This window comes from Mus pahari, chromosome X (genome assembly GCF_900095145.1).
Source record: "Mus pahari chromosome X, PAHARI_EIJ_v1.1, whole genome shotgun sequence".
NCBI classification, from domain to species: Eukaryota; Metazoa; Chordata; class Mammalia; order Rodentia; family Muridae; genus Mus; species Mus pahari.
In genome coordinates this window covers 90,472,554-90,494,610 of record NC_034613.1, presented here as the reverse complement: position 1 = coordinate 90,494,610, position 22,057 = coordinate 90,472,554, and the positions used below count along the sequence as shown (strand labels likewise).

Below are 22,057 nucleotides of genomic sequence, written 5' to 3'. Positions count from 1 at the left end.
TTGAGGGACATCTGGGTTCTTTCCAGCTTCTGGCTATTATAAATAAGGCTGCTACCCAGAAGATCTTCCAACTCGTAATAAGCACACATGACTTGTTCCTTTTGATTTGCTCAGCCTGCTTTCTTCCATAGCAACCAGAAACACCAGCCCAGTGGTAGGACCATCATCTCAGGGATGGCACCACCCACACTGAGCTGTGCCCTCCCATGATCACTAATTAAGAAAATGTCCTACATCAGTGGTTCTCAACCTTCCTAATGATGGAACCCTTTAATACAGTTCCTCATGCTGTGGTGACCCCCAACCATAAAATTATTTTTTTTTTACTATTTCATACCTTTAGCTTTGCTACTGTTATGAATCATAATGTAAATATTTTTGGAGATAGAGGTTTGCCAAAGGGAATGGGAGCCACATGCTGAGAACCATTGCTCGCCAGCCCATTCTTATGGAGTCATTTTCTTAACTGAGAGTTCCTCTTTCCCAGATGACTCTAGCTTTTGTCAAGCTGACATAGTACTAGCCAGCACAATAGGTCAGGTACATTAAACTATGAGATTCCATAATTTAGATTATTAAAATAATTTTCTTTCCTTTTTTTCTCTTTCCACTTTCCCTTGAACTCACTATATAGCTGAGCATCATCTTGAACTATGACTTCTGCTCCTACCACCTCCCAAGTTCTGAGATACAGGCATGGAACATCATTCCCAGGTTTATGTGGTACTAGGAAATGAGAGGAAGCTAAGCACACATCCTACCAATTGACCTATACCCCAAGCCCAGCACTTTCAATTTAATGATGTTTTCAACAGTGGGTCAACTGGGATATAGCTTTATTATACACTTGAGGGACATCTGTAATACCCTCCTAATTTATCAGTTTTTAAGTTTATAACACCATGTTATTTATCTCTTATATGATCTGATTTGTTGTGTCTTCTAAAATGTTACTTCTATATTTGTTAAATGAGTGTTAATTCTTTTTTAAAATTGTATTACATTTAATCTGTGGAAGATTTGTGCTCGTGCATGACATGGCATGCGTGGGAATCCTTTCTCTCCTTCCATCATATAGGTCCTGGAGGTCAAACTTAGATTGTCAGGCTTGGCAGCAAGCACCTTTAACCCCTGACCCATATCAACATATCAACGGTCTGTGATTTCTTAGTTACTAAAGATTTAAGAGAAATAAGCTAGTATAGGATGGAATTTAATCATTCTAACCCTAACCCCTATCCCTAACCATCATGTAACTTGTTTAAAACATAATACTGTGAAAAATTAACTAGGCAACACATTATAAAATGTTACTGATATTTATCTGTCTCCTTTGTCCTGTCTTCTAACACCCATTTTCTTTTCTCTCCACAGTGACTGTTTTGAGTCCAGCGGAGAAAGGTAAGTGTCTATTGGGAACTGTGTTGGTTAGGAATGTATTATGTATCCTTTTCTCTTTCAAAAACTAAATTATATAAAGTCTTTAAACTGAGCAACTTTACAAAAAAAAAAAAAAAACGTGCTTGGTTCATTAGAACATTTGGGTGATATATTAAGGAATATTATTCTGAAATAGAGCAAAACATATTTTCAGTGGCCCTTTTGGCCATAATATAGCAATTATAAATTATCAAGATACATGACAACTTCTTCCATAGTGACCAGCCCTAAGCTCTCTTCTGTGATTATTGTCCTACCTACCTGGCCTTTCTTTCCAATCCATTCCCTCTTCAACACATAGAGTCAGAAAGGGTCCCACAGGCCTTGACCATCACAGTTCCTATATAGTCTTGTGTTCCTTTCAACAGATCATCACCAGCTTAGCTTGATCCATTTTTCAAAGCAGTGAGGCCCTTTGCATTTAAAACGTGGAAGCTAATCATGAGTCTCCATGAACAATTAGCTTTATGTTATTTTATCGGGAAGATCAAGAGTATATATGGAAGCATTTTACAGTGTCACTTTTAATTCTCATTTCTTGGGAGTTAAATGTTAGAATTCGTTGACCTTCACACCATTCGAGACCTGCTGTGTTACCTGTCTGCTTTGTTATTGCTCATTTGCCATGGATAACAGAGCAGTAGGAATGGGAAACAATAGGACTTGAAAGTGCGGGCTCCCTTCGTCTTGCAAACTTTATATGACCCAGCACAGGGGAAGGCCAGGGCCAAGAAGTGGGAGTGGGTGGGTAGGGGAGCAGGGGTGGGGGGAGGGTATGGGGAACTTTCGGGATAGCATTTGAAATGTAAATGAAGAAAATATCAAATAAAAAAAAAGAATCAGATCAATTGTGATAGACTTCTCTGGAAGATTTCTAGGATGCAAACAATCAACAACAAGATGCTGAACTTTACACATATAGACAAGAGATTAGTTGGAGCTGTGGCAATAAAAAGAAAGAAAGTACGGGCTCCAGAGCCAGGTTAAATTTACAGCTTGACTCTTTTCTTGATAAAACAGTTTACATTCATCCTATTATTTGCATACATAATAGAAACAATGTTACTGTCTGATTTGTGAAGGTGTCATGAAGACAATTTAATTGTACATAAAGAAGAACAAAGGTGAACAGAGCACATCCTAAAAGCTCAATAAACATGCATTGTTATTGTGACAGCAACAGAGGAAGTCTTAAAGAGTCTTGAGTTGCCTTTTTCTTTCCTTTTTCCCTTTTTCTTTTTTGTTTGGGGTTTTTCTTTTGGGGGAATGTTTTTTTTTCTTTTCTTTTCTTTTCTTTTCCTTTTTTTTTTTTTTTTTCTTCGAGACAAGATTTCTCTATATAACCCTGACTGTCCTGGAACTTTCTCTGTAGACCAGGCTGCCCTTAAACTTAGAAATCCACTTGCCTCTGCTCTTGAGTGCTGGGATTAAAGGTGTGCACCACCATCACCTCTAAGCATGTGTGATTTTTTTTTTTGAGACAGGGTCTCATTATGTAGCCCTGGCTGTCTTGGAAGTCTCTCTGTAGAAAAGACTGGCCTCAAACTCACAGAGATCCTGCCTGCCTCTGCCTCCCCAGTGCTGGGATTAAAGGCATGTGCTACAACCACCCGGCTTGCCATCTAATTTTATATATGGTTCTTAAAGTGAGAAATCATCTTATATAAATACTAAGTATTTTCTATTACAAACTTTCAATATAGCTGGGGGGAGACTTACATGATAGTCTACCATAAAAGTATAATAACAAAACAATGTTATTCATCATCATCATCATTATCATCATCATAAACAACTTACTGTGCGTCATATCCTGATAATACAAAAATGTTTAACTTAATATCCCTTCTGATAGTAGGAATTTGAAGTTCCTTTCCCCTGACAATCCTTAAATTTATCCACACAATAAGCAATGGTATTAGATTTTGCCTCTATATTCTGTAATGAGTGTAATGAAATTTAAGAGACACAAGGTATAAGTTGGAGTTCTAGCTGTGTCATTTGCTAGCTCTGTGACCTTCAAAGTAGGTAAGTTGCCTACTTTGAACTTTGATTTCTACAAAAATAACAATGCTTTGACATCTCAAGGCTCTACTGTAAACTACTAAATGTTTGTAGCTAGTCTGCTTTGTTAGGAATCCTGACATGAAAGAGTAAAAACAGAGATGTTAACATTTAACAAAGCAAACTTGCAATAGACAGTAAGCTAATGACTATCTGAGGTTCCTAATAGCTTTGTGAATTTATCTCCAACTACTTTGAACTGTTAAAGTAGAATAAAGTAAGCAACATGACTGTCCGACGGAACTGAAATAGCCAAATCACCTGACTTTTCCTTGTCTCTAAAGTTTAAGAAAACTTTAAGCTGAACATACTAGAAAAGGTTTTTATTTTTTTGTCTACTTTATGGTACCTGTATTGGTTTGAATAGTCTTCCACCAAAATTCATGGCTACATTAATCATGTGGAAGTGTCCCTATTTGCAATAGGATTGGGGGCATGTTATTATGTCATGGTGAAGTTATACAAGATTAGATAAAGCCTCAGTAACTGGTGTTCTAAAGGAAAATTGGATATATAGATATGGAAAACATCTCTGGGATAGAGGAAGGGTGGTTGTAGTACCACAAAGGAGCACTAAGGATTGTCTGTAACCAATAAGAGCTAGGGAAGGCAGGGAAAGATTCAGTACTGGAGTTTTGAGCAAGAACATACTCCAGAACTGTGAGGTAATACATTTCTATTCTTGTAAATCACCCAGGTTATAGTAATTTGTTATCACAACCCCATGAAATGAATAGAGTGCCTGGTAAATTTCAAGTTTCAAAATTCTCTTAACTGTGCCTTACAAGTTAGGAGAGTTGTAACAGTAATCGATAAGTAAAATTTTGGTGTCAGGCCTACCTGGCATTAGTTGACTTTGCCACTTACTACATGCATGCCATGGGGAAAATAACCTAGGTCTCACTTTCCTCTTCCATAAAATGGAAATAGCACTTACCTTCTATGGTTATTTTAAACAAGTATTTTAACATAGTGCTTGATACATGATAAATATAAAGTAGTGTCAGGTACTTACCATTTGATGATGACTGTTGCTGGTACTGACATGGGAAAGAATCTAGTTTCTTCAAAGTAGTATGAGATATTTCAGGACTATAATTTCTCATGATTTCTCTCATGAATATATGGTCAGAACTCATGTATTCATATTGTAGAACAATGAGATCCAAATAGATAAAATATTTTTTTAGTTATGTTAATTTTTGTGAGAAAGAACAGAGGCTAAAGTCCAAGTCATCTGCAGCACATATCAGAATGTTACAAACTATATCAACCTTGGTGACTCAAGTCAGGACTCTAACATGTTTTTAAAGATATAACACCCTATCTTATTTTATACTAAAATATGATAATAATATATTCCCCTTGTTTTCATAAGTATATTATAAAGATGATCTTCCTCAGCATGATCTGTGTTGAAGATCTTGATTGCAAAAAAAAAAAAATCTCTTCAATAACCCTGAAATGAGGATCAGGGATAAGCTAACAATTAGAAATTTAATAAGAACCAAGAATGAGGTGAGGCTAAAAATAAACTTAAGAACGATAAGGGCATCAGGCATGATCCATCATTCAGACCAAATATAATTAAGAGTAATACATTGTTCACAGTTTCTCATCTTCCCAAAAGGTCATTAATCATTGTAAACAAAAGTTCAGCTTGTCCTGCGCAGATTCATTAGATTTTTGATGGTTTACATATGAAATTCTCTGAATTCTTCCTTAAAGTAAAATGACTGCAATTACTTACCTTCTCAGAAATTGATGTACTTTATAACTATTAAAGTGACTATGGACTTGAGTACCCAAAAATTTATAGGTGGTATCTAGCCACATGTACTCCAAAATGTAACTTTATTTGGAGTAATTAAGTTAAAATAAGGTCACTGAAGTGAATTCAGGTGTCTTGAAAATAGAAGGGAATTTGAGGATAGGTGACTATAGAAGGAAGACAATATTGAAGACAGTGGATGAAGATGGTGGTGTGCATGCCAAGGAAAGCGGCCTGATGGTACCCTTACCTTGGCTTGTCTCCAGAACTGTGAGAAAATTAATTTCTATTGATTAAGGCACTTAGTCTATACTACATTATTGTGGACTAAGAGAACTAATACAAGAGCTTCATCATGTCTTCAAAATCAAAAACATGGAAATAATCTGCTCTGTGTCAGCTTCACAACTAGGCTAGCCTTAATTTACAGCTAATCTATTAAAATATACCAGGATTGTAAGAGATAGCTCAGAGGAAAGACATTATGCTAGAGTATGATTTTTTTTTTATCTTTGCCAGATTGTAATGGAAATCCTCACTATGGTTTTGATGAGTTATCTCAGTGCTATTTATATTTTCTTGTTTGTTTAATTGTTAATTCATCAAGGTAAAGCCTTGGTAAATAGTCCAAGCAGCCACGGAATGTACATTTCTCCTCCTTCATTCTTCCAAGTGTTGGAATCTTCAGTTATGAACCATCACACCCCTCATCACACTCTTTATTTATGACACTGAAGATTAAACCCAGGACGTGAGAGGGAAGAAGTCTGCCATTGAGCTGTGTCCCCAGTCAGAGTTCTTAATAATACATGATTTTTGAAAGAGGCATGCTATACATCTGCCCAATGCTTGATAGCTCTAATGTATAAGAAATAAAAAATAAAAAGCAAAACCCCTAATAAACTCAATTTTAAAATGGGACTTAGGTCTAAATAGACATTTTTCCTAAGAAGACATTCAAATGCTCAGTGGTTACATTTTTAAAAGCTCAATGTAACTATTTGGTAAAGTGAAAAGAAAGCCAAAATGAGAATTGCTGTTACTTTCTTAAGAAGATGAAAAGAGAGGCTATAGAAGTGTCTCAGTGGTTTAAGAGCACTGGCTGCTCTTCCAGGGATTCTGGGTTCAGTTCCCAGCAGCCACATGGCAACTCACAGGTATCTGAAACTCCAGTTCCAGGGAATCCAGCACTCTCTTCTGGCCTCCACAGGTACCAAGCATGCATGCAGTACACATACAGACATCCAGGTAAAACACTCAAGCACATAAGTGGTAAATAATAGTTTTAGAGACAAAGATAATAATTGTTAGTGACAATGAGGAGGACAGGGAATTGCTGTACACTGTTGGTGGAATGTAAATTAGTACATCATTATGGCCATCATCGTGGAGTTTCATTCTAAGCTAAAATAAAATTGAATTACCACATGACCTCACTGTATCTCTCTGGCATATGTGAAAAGGAGATAAAAATCAGTTTGTTGAAGCAGAAACACCTGAAATCTCATATAGTAACCTAAATCTCTGTCATGTGATTAATTGGTAAAGAAAATATACATAAATACAGTGGAATGTTAGACAGCCATTAAAACATGATTCCTTGATACTTGACAGAGCATGGATAGTCATTGTGTTAAATAAAATATGCCAGATACAGAAAGGCTACACAACCTCACTGATATGCGGGATGTAAAATAGTTGATCTCATTAAAAATCAGAGTAGGATAGTGTTTACCAGAGATGGCTGATGAAAGTAGGGGTCAGGTAGGAAGAGAGGGACTGACTGGTCATTGGATATTAAGTTATAGATACATGGGAGGTAAAACTGTCTCTAGGTGAATTGACTATTTCAAAAGTCCAAAAGAAATACTTTGAATATTTTTGCCATAGGGAACATGAATATATGGATAGATATGTTTAGTCTGATGTGTGCGTGTGTGTGTTAAAACATTGCATAGAACCCCATTAATATATAAAATTTTGTGGTAACATACCAGCTAAAATAAAAATTTTCCCCCAAGATTGAACCCATGGTTCTGTCTTTGCTAGGGAAGCACTCTGTCCCTAAGCTATATCCAGGGCCCCAAAGCAGAATTCTTTCATTTTTGTTTGGTTTTTAAAATAATAGAGATTTAGGACTTCATGCTTGCTCAGGAAAAACTCTACTCTCACCCTTCTTTAGGGTGGTATCTTTGAAAGTCTCACTGTATAGCTCTACATGCCTTGAGGTTTGTTATAGACTAGGCTGACTTCAAACATGTGGTGTTCTTCCTGCTTATGCCTCCAAAGTACTGGGATTACAAGCATACACCACCATGCCTTGTTGCGGTAAATCTCTCCAACACAAATATGCCCCGGCAATGAAAACACAACACAGTTAATATGATTACATGCTGTGTGCCTAGATTAGGCAGATCTACCGCTACACTACCATCTTCCACATCTATGAGACCCCTTAGAACTTGCAGTTTCTCCAGGCCATGTGCTTCTGCTCTGCTTTTCTCCTTCTTTCTCCTCCTCTGTGTCCTCTCCCTCTTCCATTTTCTCCTTCTTCTCTCCCCCACCTTCCACTCCACCTTCCCTTTATCTGCCCAATAATCAGCTCTCCTTTATTTTACAAATTAAGGTGGGAAGCAGGTTTACAGGAAATCACCTGAGTGCTGACAGCCACTCACCAGAGAATGGAATTAACATCAAATATAATTAGCCCCAGGGCTATCCACAACAATGTGTGGTTCAAAAGAAATGTAACTAAAACAACTAAGACAAATGTATACTGCTGACCATGTTAACACATTATAAAGAACTAAGACAGATGCAGGAGGATCATAACTTTGAGGCCAGCCTTTGATACATTGCACGTTCTAGGCTCACCTGGTCTAAATAGGATAATTTTGTCTCGTAACATCGATGATGGCAGTGGTGGAGATGGCAGTAGTGACAACGACAACAATGATGATAGACTTAATGATTGTTTTTTAAAATTTTTAATTGGCACTTTGTGATTTTCACATCATGCACCCCAATTCCACTCATCTCCCACTCTCCTCCTAAGCCCCTCCACTCTTGCAACCTCTCCTACAACAGAGAAAAAAATCTCATTATGGAAACTGTAGTATGTCACAGTGTGTTCCACAGTATACCCTTTTGTCTACACTTCTTTGCTTGCAAATGTTTAATTGCAATGAGGCCTCTGGCTTCTGCTACACTAGCAATACTGGAACCTCACTGGGCCTCTTCTTGAATATCCTGTAGTTGCCCTGTGTCATGATGGAGATCCTGTAGTTTGAGATCTGTAGGACTGGTCCCTTCATGCAGCCCAGCAGTTCATCGATGCGGTATATGTTGGGGTCGGCCAATTCATAATCCCTGGATCTGGGTCTGAAAGGTATCTGAGATGGTTAGCCCACTGGGGCTCTTCTGATCTCACACCCTTGGGCTAGCTACACCTACACCCCCCACATCCAGCGTTAGCTCTACTGTGCTACCAAGGCAAAATGCAGGGCCTGCTCTAATGCTCTCATGACCCCCATCTAAGCCAACTCTCCTACCTGCCCCAATGGCAAGGGCAAAAAGGAGGGCAGGGAATCTCTCCCACACTGACATCACCACACAGCAGACAAAAGGCAAAACTGGCTCACCCACACTTATGCCGTTGGGACTGTCTCACCCACAGTTCTGCCCAGATGAGGTGCAGAGCCTGCTTCCCCAAGTGCTGCAGTGGTTGAGGGGCAAGGACAGCTCTCCTAATCTCATGACCTTGTCAAGGACAGCTTTCTAGCCCACTGCCAGTGGTGAAGGCAAAAGGGAGATGAGGGGATCTCTCACCACCACACAGCAGACCAGAGGCAGGGCCGGCTCTCTTATGCTTATGGCCGAAGGGCCAACTCACCCACACCCCTCACATCCAGGGTCAGCTCTACTGTGCTGCCCAGGTGAGGTGCAGGGCCTGCTCTCCCAAGTGTTGCAGCAGGTGAGAGGCAAGGATAACTCTACTGCTCTAATGCCCTCAGGGCCAGCTCTCCTGCCTGCTGCAGATGGTGAGGGGCAAGGGGGAAGAGGATAGCTCTTCCTCTACTGCACAGGAGACAAGTGGTAGGGCCAGCTCTCCCAGGCTTCTACCCTCAGGGCTGGGTCACCCACAACTTCCACAATGTGCTGGGCTGCTAACCCAAGTATTCCAACTGGTTAGGGGCAGAATCAGCCCTCCTGCCTTTATGCTTCCAGGGCTAGGTCTCTGATGATGCCCAGATGAGGGCTGGGACCAGTTCTGCACAGCCCTGGAACATCAACATGTCGCCAGGTAGCAGTCCAGACCAGGGACATCCACCTGGCCTTTGGGGGCAGCAGACCCCTGCTCTTGCAGGACCACAGACCTAGACAGGGCCCCCTGTGTCAGCACAGTCCGGGACTCCATCATGGTCCCAGATGACATCACTGGCTACTCACATCGGGCTGTTCCTCACTACCCTTGAGTCTCCAGTTCTACCATTCTTCATTGTGTCTATATCCTTCTGTTTTTCTTTCTCTTCCATTTCTCCACCACTTACTTGCTTCTTTTAATGGCACTGGGGTCTCTGATTTTATGGGGTCATCTCAGGAATGGTCTCAGCAGTGTATGTCCCATCTGGGCATTATGGTGCCCAGCAGGGGTTCTCTTGGGCATGGTCTGCCCTCCAAGGCCTGTGTGGTACCAGAATGGTGGCCATCTCAGGGTAGCTGTCAGGGCCCCATGGTGCTGGTCTGGTAGTCATCTCAGGCCTGTTCCTCACCTGGCCTGCCCAAGTGGCCCCTTGTGAAGATTGTCTGTCTCAGGCTCACTTTTGCCTGAGGTTTGTAGTCCCAGGTGGGCTTCTTCTAGTCTCTGGCTTGCTCCTCATCTTGGGAGCCTGTCCAAGCCTGCCTGGCACCAGACTGATGCTCATCTCAGGCTTTCTCTCTGTCCACACCCCCTCGTGCCAGACTTGTGGTAGTCCCAGGCTCAGTTTTTTCAGGAAATGGTAGGCTACTCATCATTGTGCCACCTACTGCTGCACATGTGACACAGCAGCCACACCTGCAACACCTCTGCGGCAGGTTTAATGCTCATTTTAAAAAATCACTTTCTAATAAAGTCTTAAGGACTCTAATGAAGGCTGTCTTCTTGATAGATTAACATATTTGTAAAAGATTCATTGTTTAAAAGTATAGACATATATAATGTAAAAATTTGAGTTCTCATAATCTATCACTAACCATAAGAATCTATTATCTTTAGTTATTATCTTTGACTTGAACTCTTATTGATGTTTTTCCTTACAGTTAGAAATAGAAGTATAGATGTTTATAAGCTTGACTTTTTAAACACTGGATAACACTATACCTATTATTATATAACTTAATTGTTTACTTACCAGTTTATTCTCCCTGGTAATACATGGAATTGTTTTGAAATGACTAGTAGAGTGATTTTTAATATGGGTCTATTATGATTTGATTTAAATATTAATCTGAGAAATTAAAAATTCAAGGAAAACCTCAGTTTGTCAGATTTATTGAGATATGATTTTTGAAAACTTAAAGACATCCATTTTAAGTGTTCAGATTGATGATCTTTGAAAAATATAGACAATGATGTAAATACCACCACAATGAAAGTATAAAATATTAACATTATTTCACATTATTCCATCTGACCCATTTGCAAACAATCCTCACTCCCTACTCCTGGCCACCACTGATTTTATTTTATTTTTGTCCATACAATTTTATCTTTCCCTAATGCATACATTGAAGCATACAATGTGCAATCTTCTACATTTGCCTTCCAAGTACTATACAGTTTTAGGATTCCTCCATGCCACTGCACATATAAATATTTTCTACCTTTTTATTGCTGATGGTTAGTGCACGTTTCAATTGTACCACAAGTCAATCTTTCACACACTAGTTTAGGTGCATTTGAATTCTTTCCAGTTTTGAGCTACACTGAATGAAGCTGATAAATATATACATGTACATAGACAAGGACAGTGGTAGAGTACTTGGTTGACATGTGCTACAATTTCCAGAACCATTAAAAATTTGAAAAAAATATGCCTTTGTGACAATATGTCTTTTTTTTTCTCTTGGTAAATACTAAGGAGTAAGATTTTGTGCTCCTGTGGTATGTTTAATTGGATAAGGAACTATCGGAGTGTCTGCTTCTGTAGTTCTGCCCTTTTTATTCCCTACTATTGTATATGACAATGCTAGTTGGTCTAAATCGTCGATGTCACTTATCTTCATTTGTAGCTTTGGTTTTTTTTTTTAAATCATTTTACTGTGTATAAAGCAACGTCTCCTTGTGACTTTGATTTGTAGCTCTGTAATGACTGCTAATGCCAAGCATCTTTTCACATGTCTCACTGCCATCTAACTCTTCTTTAGGGGAAGTATCTGGTTAAGTCTTTTGCCCATTTTATTGAGTTGTGAAACGTCTTTAAATGTCTGGATACAGGCTGTGGTTTTCAAACAATCTGTTTTTCTTTCCATACTGCACAATTAAGATCAATGAGAGGGTGTTGCCAGGAAGGATATTTCTATATAAGAAAAACAAGTCTGACAGAGTTTTCCGGCAATAAGATGTGTTGACCCCCTAGGCACTGATCGATTCTGTATTACTTCAGATCTTCAAACAAAAGCTAGACAACTGGTTATTAGAGGTGTTGTAAAGAAGACATGTGTGTTTTCTAGACCACTGTGCTAAATAGCATCCCAGATGCCTTTAAACTTTGAAATTTAATGATATTAAAATAAAGTTAGCACCATGTAACTGAGATAGATTTATAGGTTCAATCACCAAAAGGTAATACATTCTAAGGGAACCAACCTGTGCTTTCTGTGTTCCTGTCACTTCCACAGCCAGAGAGAATCGATCTATAAATCCCTAGCTGCTATGTAGACAACAGGTAATCTCTGCTTCCCCTTAAAGTCTGCTGTGAATAGTCCTGACAGTGCTGAATCAATGGATTCCCTTAGTTCAAATTGTACATGCACAATAATAATATTCCAATTATCTACTTGGAGCTAGGAGGGAAGCCAAAGACTGTTACTCAAAAGATTAGCCCTGTTTGCTCCTATGTCCCCATCATGAATGAATCAATGAAAGACTGGCTCAACACCAAGTAGCAGACTAGAAACAAGCCATTTTCCTCATTTTTTTTTACAAGTCATTGTATTTCTTCCAGTAAAGTTTGTGTAGTTTTTATTATCATTTCTAAGAATATAAACCACCAAGAGTTAAGAAAAAAAGAGAAAAAAAACCTACATGTTAAGTTATTCCAATATGTCAGATGTTTCAATGCGTTGAAAAATAAAACTCATAAAAACTTTGTGAGACAAGCATTTATGTGTATATTATAAATGTTTATCAATACATTTAAATATATTTTGTATATATTGCATACAAGTATATTTATATGTACATAACTATGGCTATCTAGCATCTCAAGGACACATAATTTGGAAAAAATGTTTTGTTTCATAGTAGATGTGTAAGAGAGTCTTATGGGTATATATGTATATGGCTGTGGGCAGATACATACCGTAGCACACATATGAACATCAAAGGGCAAGTTTTAACTGTTGGTCCTCGCCATTCCACTTTGTTTGAGACACAGTGTTTAAATCATGCTAGCTGATGGGATGTGGAGATGCCTCTGTGATAGAAGAGCACTTGCTGCTATTGTGGAGAACTCAGGTTTTATTCCCAGCACTCAGATCCAGTGCCTCCCAGTAACTCATGTTCCAGATGATCTCCTCTAGTCCCTGGGGAACCTGCATGCATGTGGTGCATATACATACACTCAGGCACACACATGCACACAAAATAAAAGACATCTTTAAAAGAGAAACAGACTAGCTGGACCATGAGCTGCTGAATATCCTGTTTCAACCTCCCATTGACTGTGCACATGTTGGGATTGTAGGCAGTTTTGCTTGGACAACTGCATCCTAACTCATTGTATTGTCAAGCATATTTACCCACTGTGCCATCTTCCCAGCACCTTTTTGTTTGATTTTTGTCTTCTAGGAGAGAAACCCAGGGCCTCAAACAAGCCAGGCAACTACTCTACCACAGAGCATCATCCCCAACCCAAGGATACATTGTTATTAAACAGCAAATCCAGAGTTCAAGCCAATCATCTGGTTCCAAATTAATTGTTTTACCTGACATCTCTGTGCCACATCTTTTTAACACAAGAAAAAAAATGAAAAAGACTTCATATTAGTTCTGCTCTGACACAATTATCTGACAAAGGCAAATTTTTTTAAAAAGGAAGGATTTATTTTAGCCCATAGTTTGAGAGGTTACAGTCCATTGTTTTGGGGAAAATGTATTAGTGGGAGTATAAGGCAGCTAGTTACATTGCATTGACAATAAAGAACCAAAGACACAAATACTGGACCTCAACAGATTTATTTTTCACTTTTTATTCAGTCCGGGAGCCAAGTCCATGAGATGGTGCCCTCCATATTTTGGGTAGATTTTTCTTTCTTCAGTTAAAGCTTTCTGGAAACAGCCTCACAGACACAACCAGAAGTATGTCTCCTAGGCAAAATCCAATCATTTTGACAAAGATTAATGTTATAATTCACATTCATAAATGTTGTGGATGGGCCTGGTGCTGTTTGTATTTTGATGCTAATTCCTCTCTCCTGGGAGGGGTTGCAAACAAGGGGACAAGGACTGAGTGGATCATACTCAGGTGACTTCTTGTGAACCAATCCCCTAATGAATAAAGGAGCCAATCACTGGGCGAGTATGCAGGACTTCCACGTTGGACAGAGGAAGAGAGGAAGCAAGAGAGAGTGCCTAACAGGTTATTTTTGGACAGGGATAGCATAAGTACAGGATGTAGCTACTGGTGTCTCCCAGTTTCAGTGACGGATCCGTCAGGCTTACAAGATTAGGATTTTAGTTGTTTCGCCCCGCGATTGAGTTGCTGTTGTTTCTGAAGTTTGTGTTGTGTTTTCCTTCACAAAGCAGGTCGTCTGGGTTCAAGAGAGAAAGGTACAGAGGCAAAGCGTGGGTTTGCCTGATGTGCATCACAAAGGTCGTGGGGTTTTGAAGCAAGGGGTTGGCTTGGTGACTACCAGCCAGTGGGAACCTAGCGGACTGGGTGGAGACATTTCAGGAGCTCTGGGCCAGAGAGTCTCCATGAGATAAGAACAGGCTGCCCAGACTGCCAGGGCTTAGAATAGCATGGGAACCTGCAGGTTCATTATTAATATTTTCCGATACACATAAACATATGTATTTTGTTCTTTCGGTATTTTATACCAACTCCTAATACATGGGGATGAGACAGATCTTTGGAACTTGAAAATACTAACAATTAAGCTACTGGTATAGTTCAGTGGGTGAATATTTACCATATATATATATATATATATATATATATATATATATATATATATATAGAGAGAGAGAGAGAGAGAGAGAGAGAGAGAGAGAGAGTGTAAAGAGAGAAAGAGTGGCCGGGCAGTGGTGGCGCATGCCTTTAATCCCAGCACTTAGGCGGCAGAGGCAGGTGGACTTCTGAGTTCGAGGCCAGCCTGGTCTACAGAGTGAGTTCCAGGACACCCAGGGCTACACAGAGAAACCCTGTCTCGACAAAACCAAAGAGAGAGAGAGAGAGAGAGAGAGAGTGATCTAATTCATACCAATGAAAATGAAGCTCCATTTAGCATAATGGCTGCTAAATTTATAAGATAATCCTTAAGAACTGGTAACATATGTGGAAGCTGGAGACATTGCTTAATGGTTAAGAGCACTTGCTGTTCATGCAGAGAACCCAGGTTCAGTGCCCATGCAGAGAACCCAGGTTCAATGCCCAACACCCATATGGTAACTGCAGTTCCCAGGTAAGCTATGTTTCCTTATGGCCTCCTCAGGCACAGCACACAAGTAGTGAACGTGTGTGCAAGCAAACACTCATACATATAAAATGAATAAATCTTTTTAAAAAAATTTAAAAAGAGTTGGTAACATAACCAGCTTTATAAAACGTTTATATAAATTGATGAGCAGTGGATGCCTAGTGGATAATTAGGAGAAATCAGTATACCTTGGACGAAAGCCTAACAGTTGAAGTTGACATTAATGAAAAAGAAACGCTGCTTTTCAAAATGTAATGCCACATGTCACCAGGATATTATACCGATATAAGAGAAACTCCTATGGGTTAATTAGGTAAACCCTGGAACCAGCAGATAAAAATTCAAATGCTAGGATTAGATAAACCATGGAATGAACATGTGAGAAATTCTTAAAATGTCATCAAATGTTCTGTAAACCTATGAGACTCTTTCCTTACCCTCGCCACTCCTTCAAGCATCTGCTGCACAATCTCCAGTCCTGTGGAGTTCACAAAGCAGTAAGTAAAGTAAGGCAGTATATTAACGTCAGAATCAGCACCTCATTGTTAAGTTCTCCGCTCAAACGGAGATGTAACTAACTGCCTGGCTGACAAATTTCACCCTTATCATAATCTGAGGATTTCTCTCCCAAGCCAAAATGGAGGTTTTAATAAGGACTCTCAATTGCTAGGTCTACAACTGCTGTTCCTATTTGAATTACAGTGCATAATTGCAAGGTACTTCTCTCTCCTAATTTTCCCTCACTACCAACACAAATGCTTTTAGTCATCAACTGGTATGAAAGATGTTACAGAAAATAATCTCTTTTTAAAATAAAGAGTCTCTAACAATAGCTTTTAAAGAAGAAGAAAAAAAGGTTTGTTAGATAATTGCCGCAGTAACAGCTTTGGCATTTGTCTGGAAATGTAGAGAAAAGCCGCTTTCCTTTCTCACTCTGCTGCTCATCTTGCTGCATTCACAACAGACTATGACATACACTTGGGGGCACCCAAGAATGCATGCACAAGTTTCCCCCCCCCTGCACCCCAACACACATACACATTTCCCACTACCTCCTAAGAGCAAAACAAAAGGGAATCTACTGTCCAAAGATGTTGCTAATAACAACTTAATGCTACTTCCAGCATGTAATTTTAGCATCCATAATTTTATCAAGGTGTTTATGAGGCATTATTTTACAAGCTATCCCCATAATGGGCTATTCACATTACAACACAGTGATGACATGCAGAACAACTGCATGCTTAGAGGAATTTTTTTTTCTTTGGCATTTGGCCATGTTCTGGCCGTCTTGCAAACCTCTGCATCTGGTGAAAGAAAAGAAGAAAAGATACTCGAAATACTTTGGGATTTCAGGTTATAACACTCTAGCAGCTTCTGATGCCCCCCCCCCAATCATCACTGCCAGATAAGTGAAGGGCTCCACTGTGCCTGTTTTCTAAAGGGAAAAAGCATGTTTTTCCATTTCATTTCTATGCCGGTGAATAGTGACAGCTCAAGGTTACAGTTCACAAGCTATTTGATTTCTCTTGTGATTTGAAACCTCACTGGAGCAACGTATCTAAAAAATATTCAGTGTCCCTGTGGTTTACAGGCTGAGTATTCTAGACACAAAATTAATTATAAAAAACTATGCCAACCAGGTGTAGTGACTTGTATCTGTAATTCCAACACTTGGGAGGATGAGCAGTAGGAGAATTGCCATGAGTTCAAGACCAGCCTTAGTTACATAGTGAGTTTCAAATCAGCTTGCACTACAGTGTGAGAAATAATCTCAAGAAATAGCCCAACTGAGAGAGGCATAGGAAAGAAGTATGCTGCATGTTTTTAATGTAGAATGAACTACACTGGTGCATATTTGAGAGCAAAGGTCAAAAACCTTGTCTACAAAGAGGGATGCACAACATGAGACTCATGAGTTCTCTCTGTATTTCAAGAAGAGTCACTTCAAAGCACTGGTAGAGATGAAGTTATTGTCTGCCAGGGAGGTTGGAGCAAGTTTTCACCTTGAAGTGGTAGGATGAACAACCAGATGGCCTAAAGGCACTGTTTTCTCCTGGTTCTTCAGAATGACCTGAAAGTGGGTTGCTAAATTCTTGAACTCTATAATTCAGATAATGATTAAGTCTTTAGTGAAGTATATATGCTGAATTTTTATTACACTTTTCAATGTAGAGTGAGTGTGTGTATGTGTGTGTGTGTGTGTGTATACACTCTTGCACACATGTTCTGCATTGAGAATGTGGATATTAGGAGATAGCTTGTAGGAGTTGGTTCTCATAGGCTTAACAACTGCCTTTATCCACTTAGCGATCTCAACCACCCTGCACACTGACATTTGAGAACTGTTGCAAAACAATCCAGCAGGAGGAAAAGGGTCCTAACTCTAAGCAAAAGTGTCAGAGATACTCCCCACTCCCACTGTTAGGAGTCTTATAAAAACACCAAGCTATACAACCATAACATATATGCAGAGGACCTAGCTCAGACCGATACAGGATCCGTGGTTGCCCCTTCAGTCGCTGTGAACCCTTCTTAGTTGATTCTGTAGGTCATGTTCTCCTGGTGTCCTTGACCCTCTGGTTCCTAGAATCCTTCCTTCCCCTCTTCTGCAAGATTCCCCTGGCTCATCCTAGTGTTTGGCTGTGGATCTCTGCTTTTACTTCCATCAGTTGCTGGATAATGTATTTCTGATAACAATTGGTCTGGGCACTGAACTATGAGTATGGCAGAATATCATTAGCAATCATTTCATTGACTTTTCCCCCATTTATTTGATTCTATCATGGATCTCTGGGCTGCCAAGCTTCTAGTCTCAGTCCTCAGTGTCAGGCATGGGCTCTCTCTGGTGGTGTGGGCTTCAAGTTAAACCAGTCATTGGCTGGACATTCCCACAGTGCTCTAGATAAGTTCAAGTACTATATTGAATAGATAGAGAAAGTGAACAACAACAGCCTTGCCTTGCTCCTGACTTAAGTGCAATTGCTTTGATTTTATCTCCATTTAATTTGACATTGGCTACTTGCTTGCTGTAAATTGCCTTTATTATGTTTTAGTGTCTCTGATATCTCCAAGATTTTTAACATGAAGGGGCATTGGATTTTATTAAAGGCTTTGTCAGCATCTAATGATATGATCATGTGTTTCTTTTCTTTCTGTTTGTTTATATAGTGGATTACATTGATGGATTTTCATGTGTTGAACCATCCCTGCATCTTTGGGATGAAACCTACTTGATCATGGTGAAGGATATTTTTGGTGTATTCTTGGATTTGTTTTTTGAGTATTTTTCACCAATGTTCATAAGAGGAATTGGTCTGTAATTTTCTTTGGTGAAACTTTATGTGTTTTGAGTATCAGGATAATTGTGGCCTAATAAAATAAATTTGACTGTGTTCCTTCTGTTTCTATTATGTGGAATAATTGGGCTCTTTTTTTTTTTTTTTTTGGTTGGGAGATTTTTTAATGAGTGCTTCTTTGTCTGTGGGGATTATAGATCTATTTAAACTGTTTATCTGTACTTGATTTACCTTTGGTAAGTTAAGGGTAGGTAAGTAAAGATAGGTATTGAGAACATTATTCATTTATATTAGATTTTCTAATTTTATGGGGTTTAGGTCTTTGGATTTCCTCACTTTTTATTGTTATTTCTGCCTTTTTATTTCTGACTTTGTTAATTTGCATATTCTGTCTCTGTATTTTAGTTAGTTTGGATAAGGATTTGTCTCTCTTGTTCATTTTCTCCAAGAATCAACTCTGTTTCATTGATTCTTCATATTGTTCTCTTAGTTTCTATTTTATTGATTTCAGCCCTAAATTTGATTATTTCCTGTTATCTACTCCTCTTGGGTGAACTTGCTTCTTTTTGTTCTAGAGATTTTAGTTGTGCTGTTAAGTTACTAACATGAGATTTCTCCAATTTCTTTATGTAGGCACTTAGTGCTATGAATTTTCCTCTTAGCACCACTTTCATTGTGTCCCATAAGTTTAGGTATTTTGTGCCTTCATTTTCATTGAACTATAGAAAATCTTTAATTTCTTATTTCTTCTTTGACCCATTGGTCATTGAGTAGAGAATTGTTCAATTCCCATGAGTGTGTAGGCTTTCTGGTGTTTCTGTTGTGATTGAAGTCCTGCTTTAATCCATAGTGGTCTGATAAGATTCAAGGAAGTATTTCAATTTTCTTGTAATTGTTGAGGCTTGCTCTGTGATTGACTATATGGCCAATTTTTGAGAATGTTCCATGAGGTGCTGAGACGAAAACTTATTGTTTAGTGTTTGGGTAAAACACAAAAGATATATTATGCCCATTTTGCTCATAACATCTATTAGCTCTATTTCTCTGTTTATTTTTTATTTTTTTGTCTCAATGATCTGGCCAATAATGTGAGTGGGTACTTTAAGTTTCCCAGTATTGATATGTGAAGAGCAATGCGTGATTTAAGCTTTAGTATTTCCTGTAAAAATATGGGTGCTTTTGTGTTTGGAACATAGATGTCAAAAATTGAAATTTCATCTTGGTTGATTTTTACTTTGATGCGTATGAAGTGTCCTTCATGATCACTTTTGATTAATTTTTGTTTGAAGTCTATTTACTGGCAGTACCAGCTTGTTTCTTAGGTCCACTTACTTGGAAAACCTTTTTACAACCATTTACTCTGAGGTAATGACTATCTTTGATTTTGAGGTATGTTTCTTTTATGCAGCAGAAGGATGTATACATCGGAATTTCACATCTATTTTGTTAGTCTGTGTCTTTTTATTGAGTTCATTGACATTGAGAGAGAACAATGACCAATTCTTGTTAATTCTTATTATTTTGATATGGGGGTGTGTGTGTGCGCGCACGCACGCGCATGTGTTCCCATTCTTTCAGTTTCACTGGTGTGAGATTATTTATTGACTATATTTTCATAGGTGTAATTAACTTCCTTGGGTTGTAGTTTTCCTTCTAGTGCCTTCCGCAGTGCTGGATTTGTGGATATATTGTTTAAATTTGACTTTGTCATGGAATATCCTGTTTTCTCCATCTATAGTGATAGAATGTTTTGTTGTGTATAGTAGTCTGGACTGAAGTCTATGAGACTCCATTGAGAAATGAGGTATAATCCTACTAGGTCTGCCTTTATATGTTACTTGGCCTTTTTTCTTGCAGTTTTTAATATTCTTTCTTTGTTCTGTGTTTTTAGTGTTTTGATTATTATTTGGCATAGGATTTTCTTTTTGTGTTCAACCTATTTGGTATTCTCTAAGCTTCTTGTACCTTTACAGACATGTCCTTTAGGTTAGGAAAATTTTCTTCTTTGACTTTGTTAAAATATTTTCTAGCCCTTGTAGCTGGGATTCTTCTTGTTCTTTTCTTATTATTATTGGATTTCAATTTTTCATAGTCCCAGATTTTCTGGGTTTGGTGTCAGGAATATTTTAGATTTATCATTTTTTGGCCAGTGTATCCATTTTACCTATCATATCTTCAATACCTGTGATTCTTATCCTATCTCTTATATTCTGTTGTTGAAGCTTGCCTCTGTAGTTCCTGTTTGCTTTCTAGATTTTCCATTTTCAGAATTCCCTCAGCTTGTCTTTTGTTTATTACTTTTGTTTCCATTTTTATGTCTTGAACAGTGTTATTTATTTTGTTCACCTGTTTGATTTTTCTTGGTTTTCTTTAAAGGATTTATTTATTTCCTCAATTGTTTGTTTTCCTAGGTTTCTTTAAGATATTTCTTCATTTCCTCTTTAAGGATCTCTATCATCTTCATAAAGTTGGTTTTAGGGTCATTTCTTTGTGCTTCAGTTGTGTTGAAATATTCAAGTCTTAATTTCCTAGGATAGCTGGACTCTGGTGGTGACATATTGTCCTAGCTGGTTTTGATTTTATTCAGATAGTGACATCTAGGCATCTGGGTTTTTTGACTTCTGAGTGTCTTTGTTGGATGGGTGCTTTATTCTTTGGTTTCTGTTTCTTCTGTGGTCTTTTAGCTGGAATGGCCTGTGGTTGAGTATAGTGTGTCAGGTTGATTTGGGAGCTAGACTTCTGATGGCCATAGTGGCCTCTGGTGTAGCTGGGGGTTGTCTGCAGGAGTTAGGGAGTATGATATGTTAATAAGGAAGGGAGGGCTGGTCAGATACTGAGAGATTGGGTGTGGTCCACCAGCAAGCAACCTATGTGGGGTTCTGGGTGCTGGTGTGGCCTCTGGTAGAGAAGGGGTCTTCCACCATAGATGAGGGCCAGGATATGGTGATGAGAAAGGGAAGGGCTGTTAAGTTTAGCCTGGGTGGTCACTGGGGGTGTGTTTGTAATCCCCTTACCTGGGCAGGGGTCTTACCTGGTGGTCTAAATACTAGCCTTGCCTGTGGTGGAGGATGGGGCTTCTGCCAGAGATGTAAGCCAGGATAGAGAGGAGGGGCTGTTGTGGGTGAGCTGGGCAGACATGGTTAAAATGTTTATGGTCTACTACTAGTGGGCTTACCTGAGAATCTTGGTGCTGATGTTGCCTTTCTTGGGGCACTGGGCTTCAGCCAGAGGTGTGGGATGGGGTAGGGTGATGAAGGGAGGAGGGAATATTGGAGGGGGAACTGTTGAGGGTAGGCTGGGTGAGCACTGGGGGCGTATTGGTGGGTGCCTTACCTGGGGTTCTGAGTGTCGATGTGGCCTCTGGAGTAATAGGGGACTGACACAGGAGACACAGGACTGGATATGGTGACAAGGAGAGGAAGGACTTTTGGAGGGTGTGCTGAGTGGGCACTGGAGGAGTGTATGTGGCAGAGGGCTTGCCTGAGAATCTGGGTGCTGGAGTGGCGTCTGGTAGAGGAGCAACATATGTAAGTTTTACTAATGGCAATTTAACAATAGCTGTGAAGTCCAGTTTGAATGT

At 39.1% G+C, this 22,057-nt stretch overlaps 1 protein-coding gene and 1 pseudogene across 1 annotated transcript in view; one reads left to right on the top strand and one right to left on the bottom strand.

The window, feature by feature from the left end:
* Zdhhc15 (zinc finger DHHC-type containing 15) overlaps positions 1 to 22,057 on the top strand; it is a 112,197-nt gene that overhangs the window by 29,076 nt on the left and 61,064 nt on the right. Inside the window, exon 2 of the mRNA XM_021187709.2 lies at positions 1,375 to 1,401. Coding sequence (XP_021043368.1) covers positions 1,375 to 1,401 — 27 coding nt within the window. The remainder of the gene's footprint in view (positions 1 to 1,374; positions 1,402 to 22,057) is intronic.
* Positions 10,272 to 10,352, bottom strand: LOC115063234 (annotated as a pseudogene).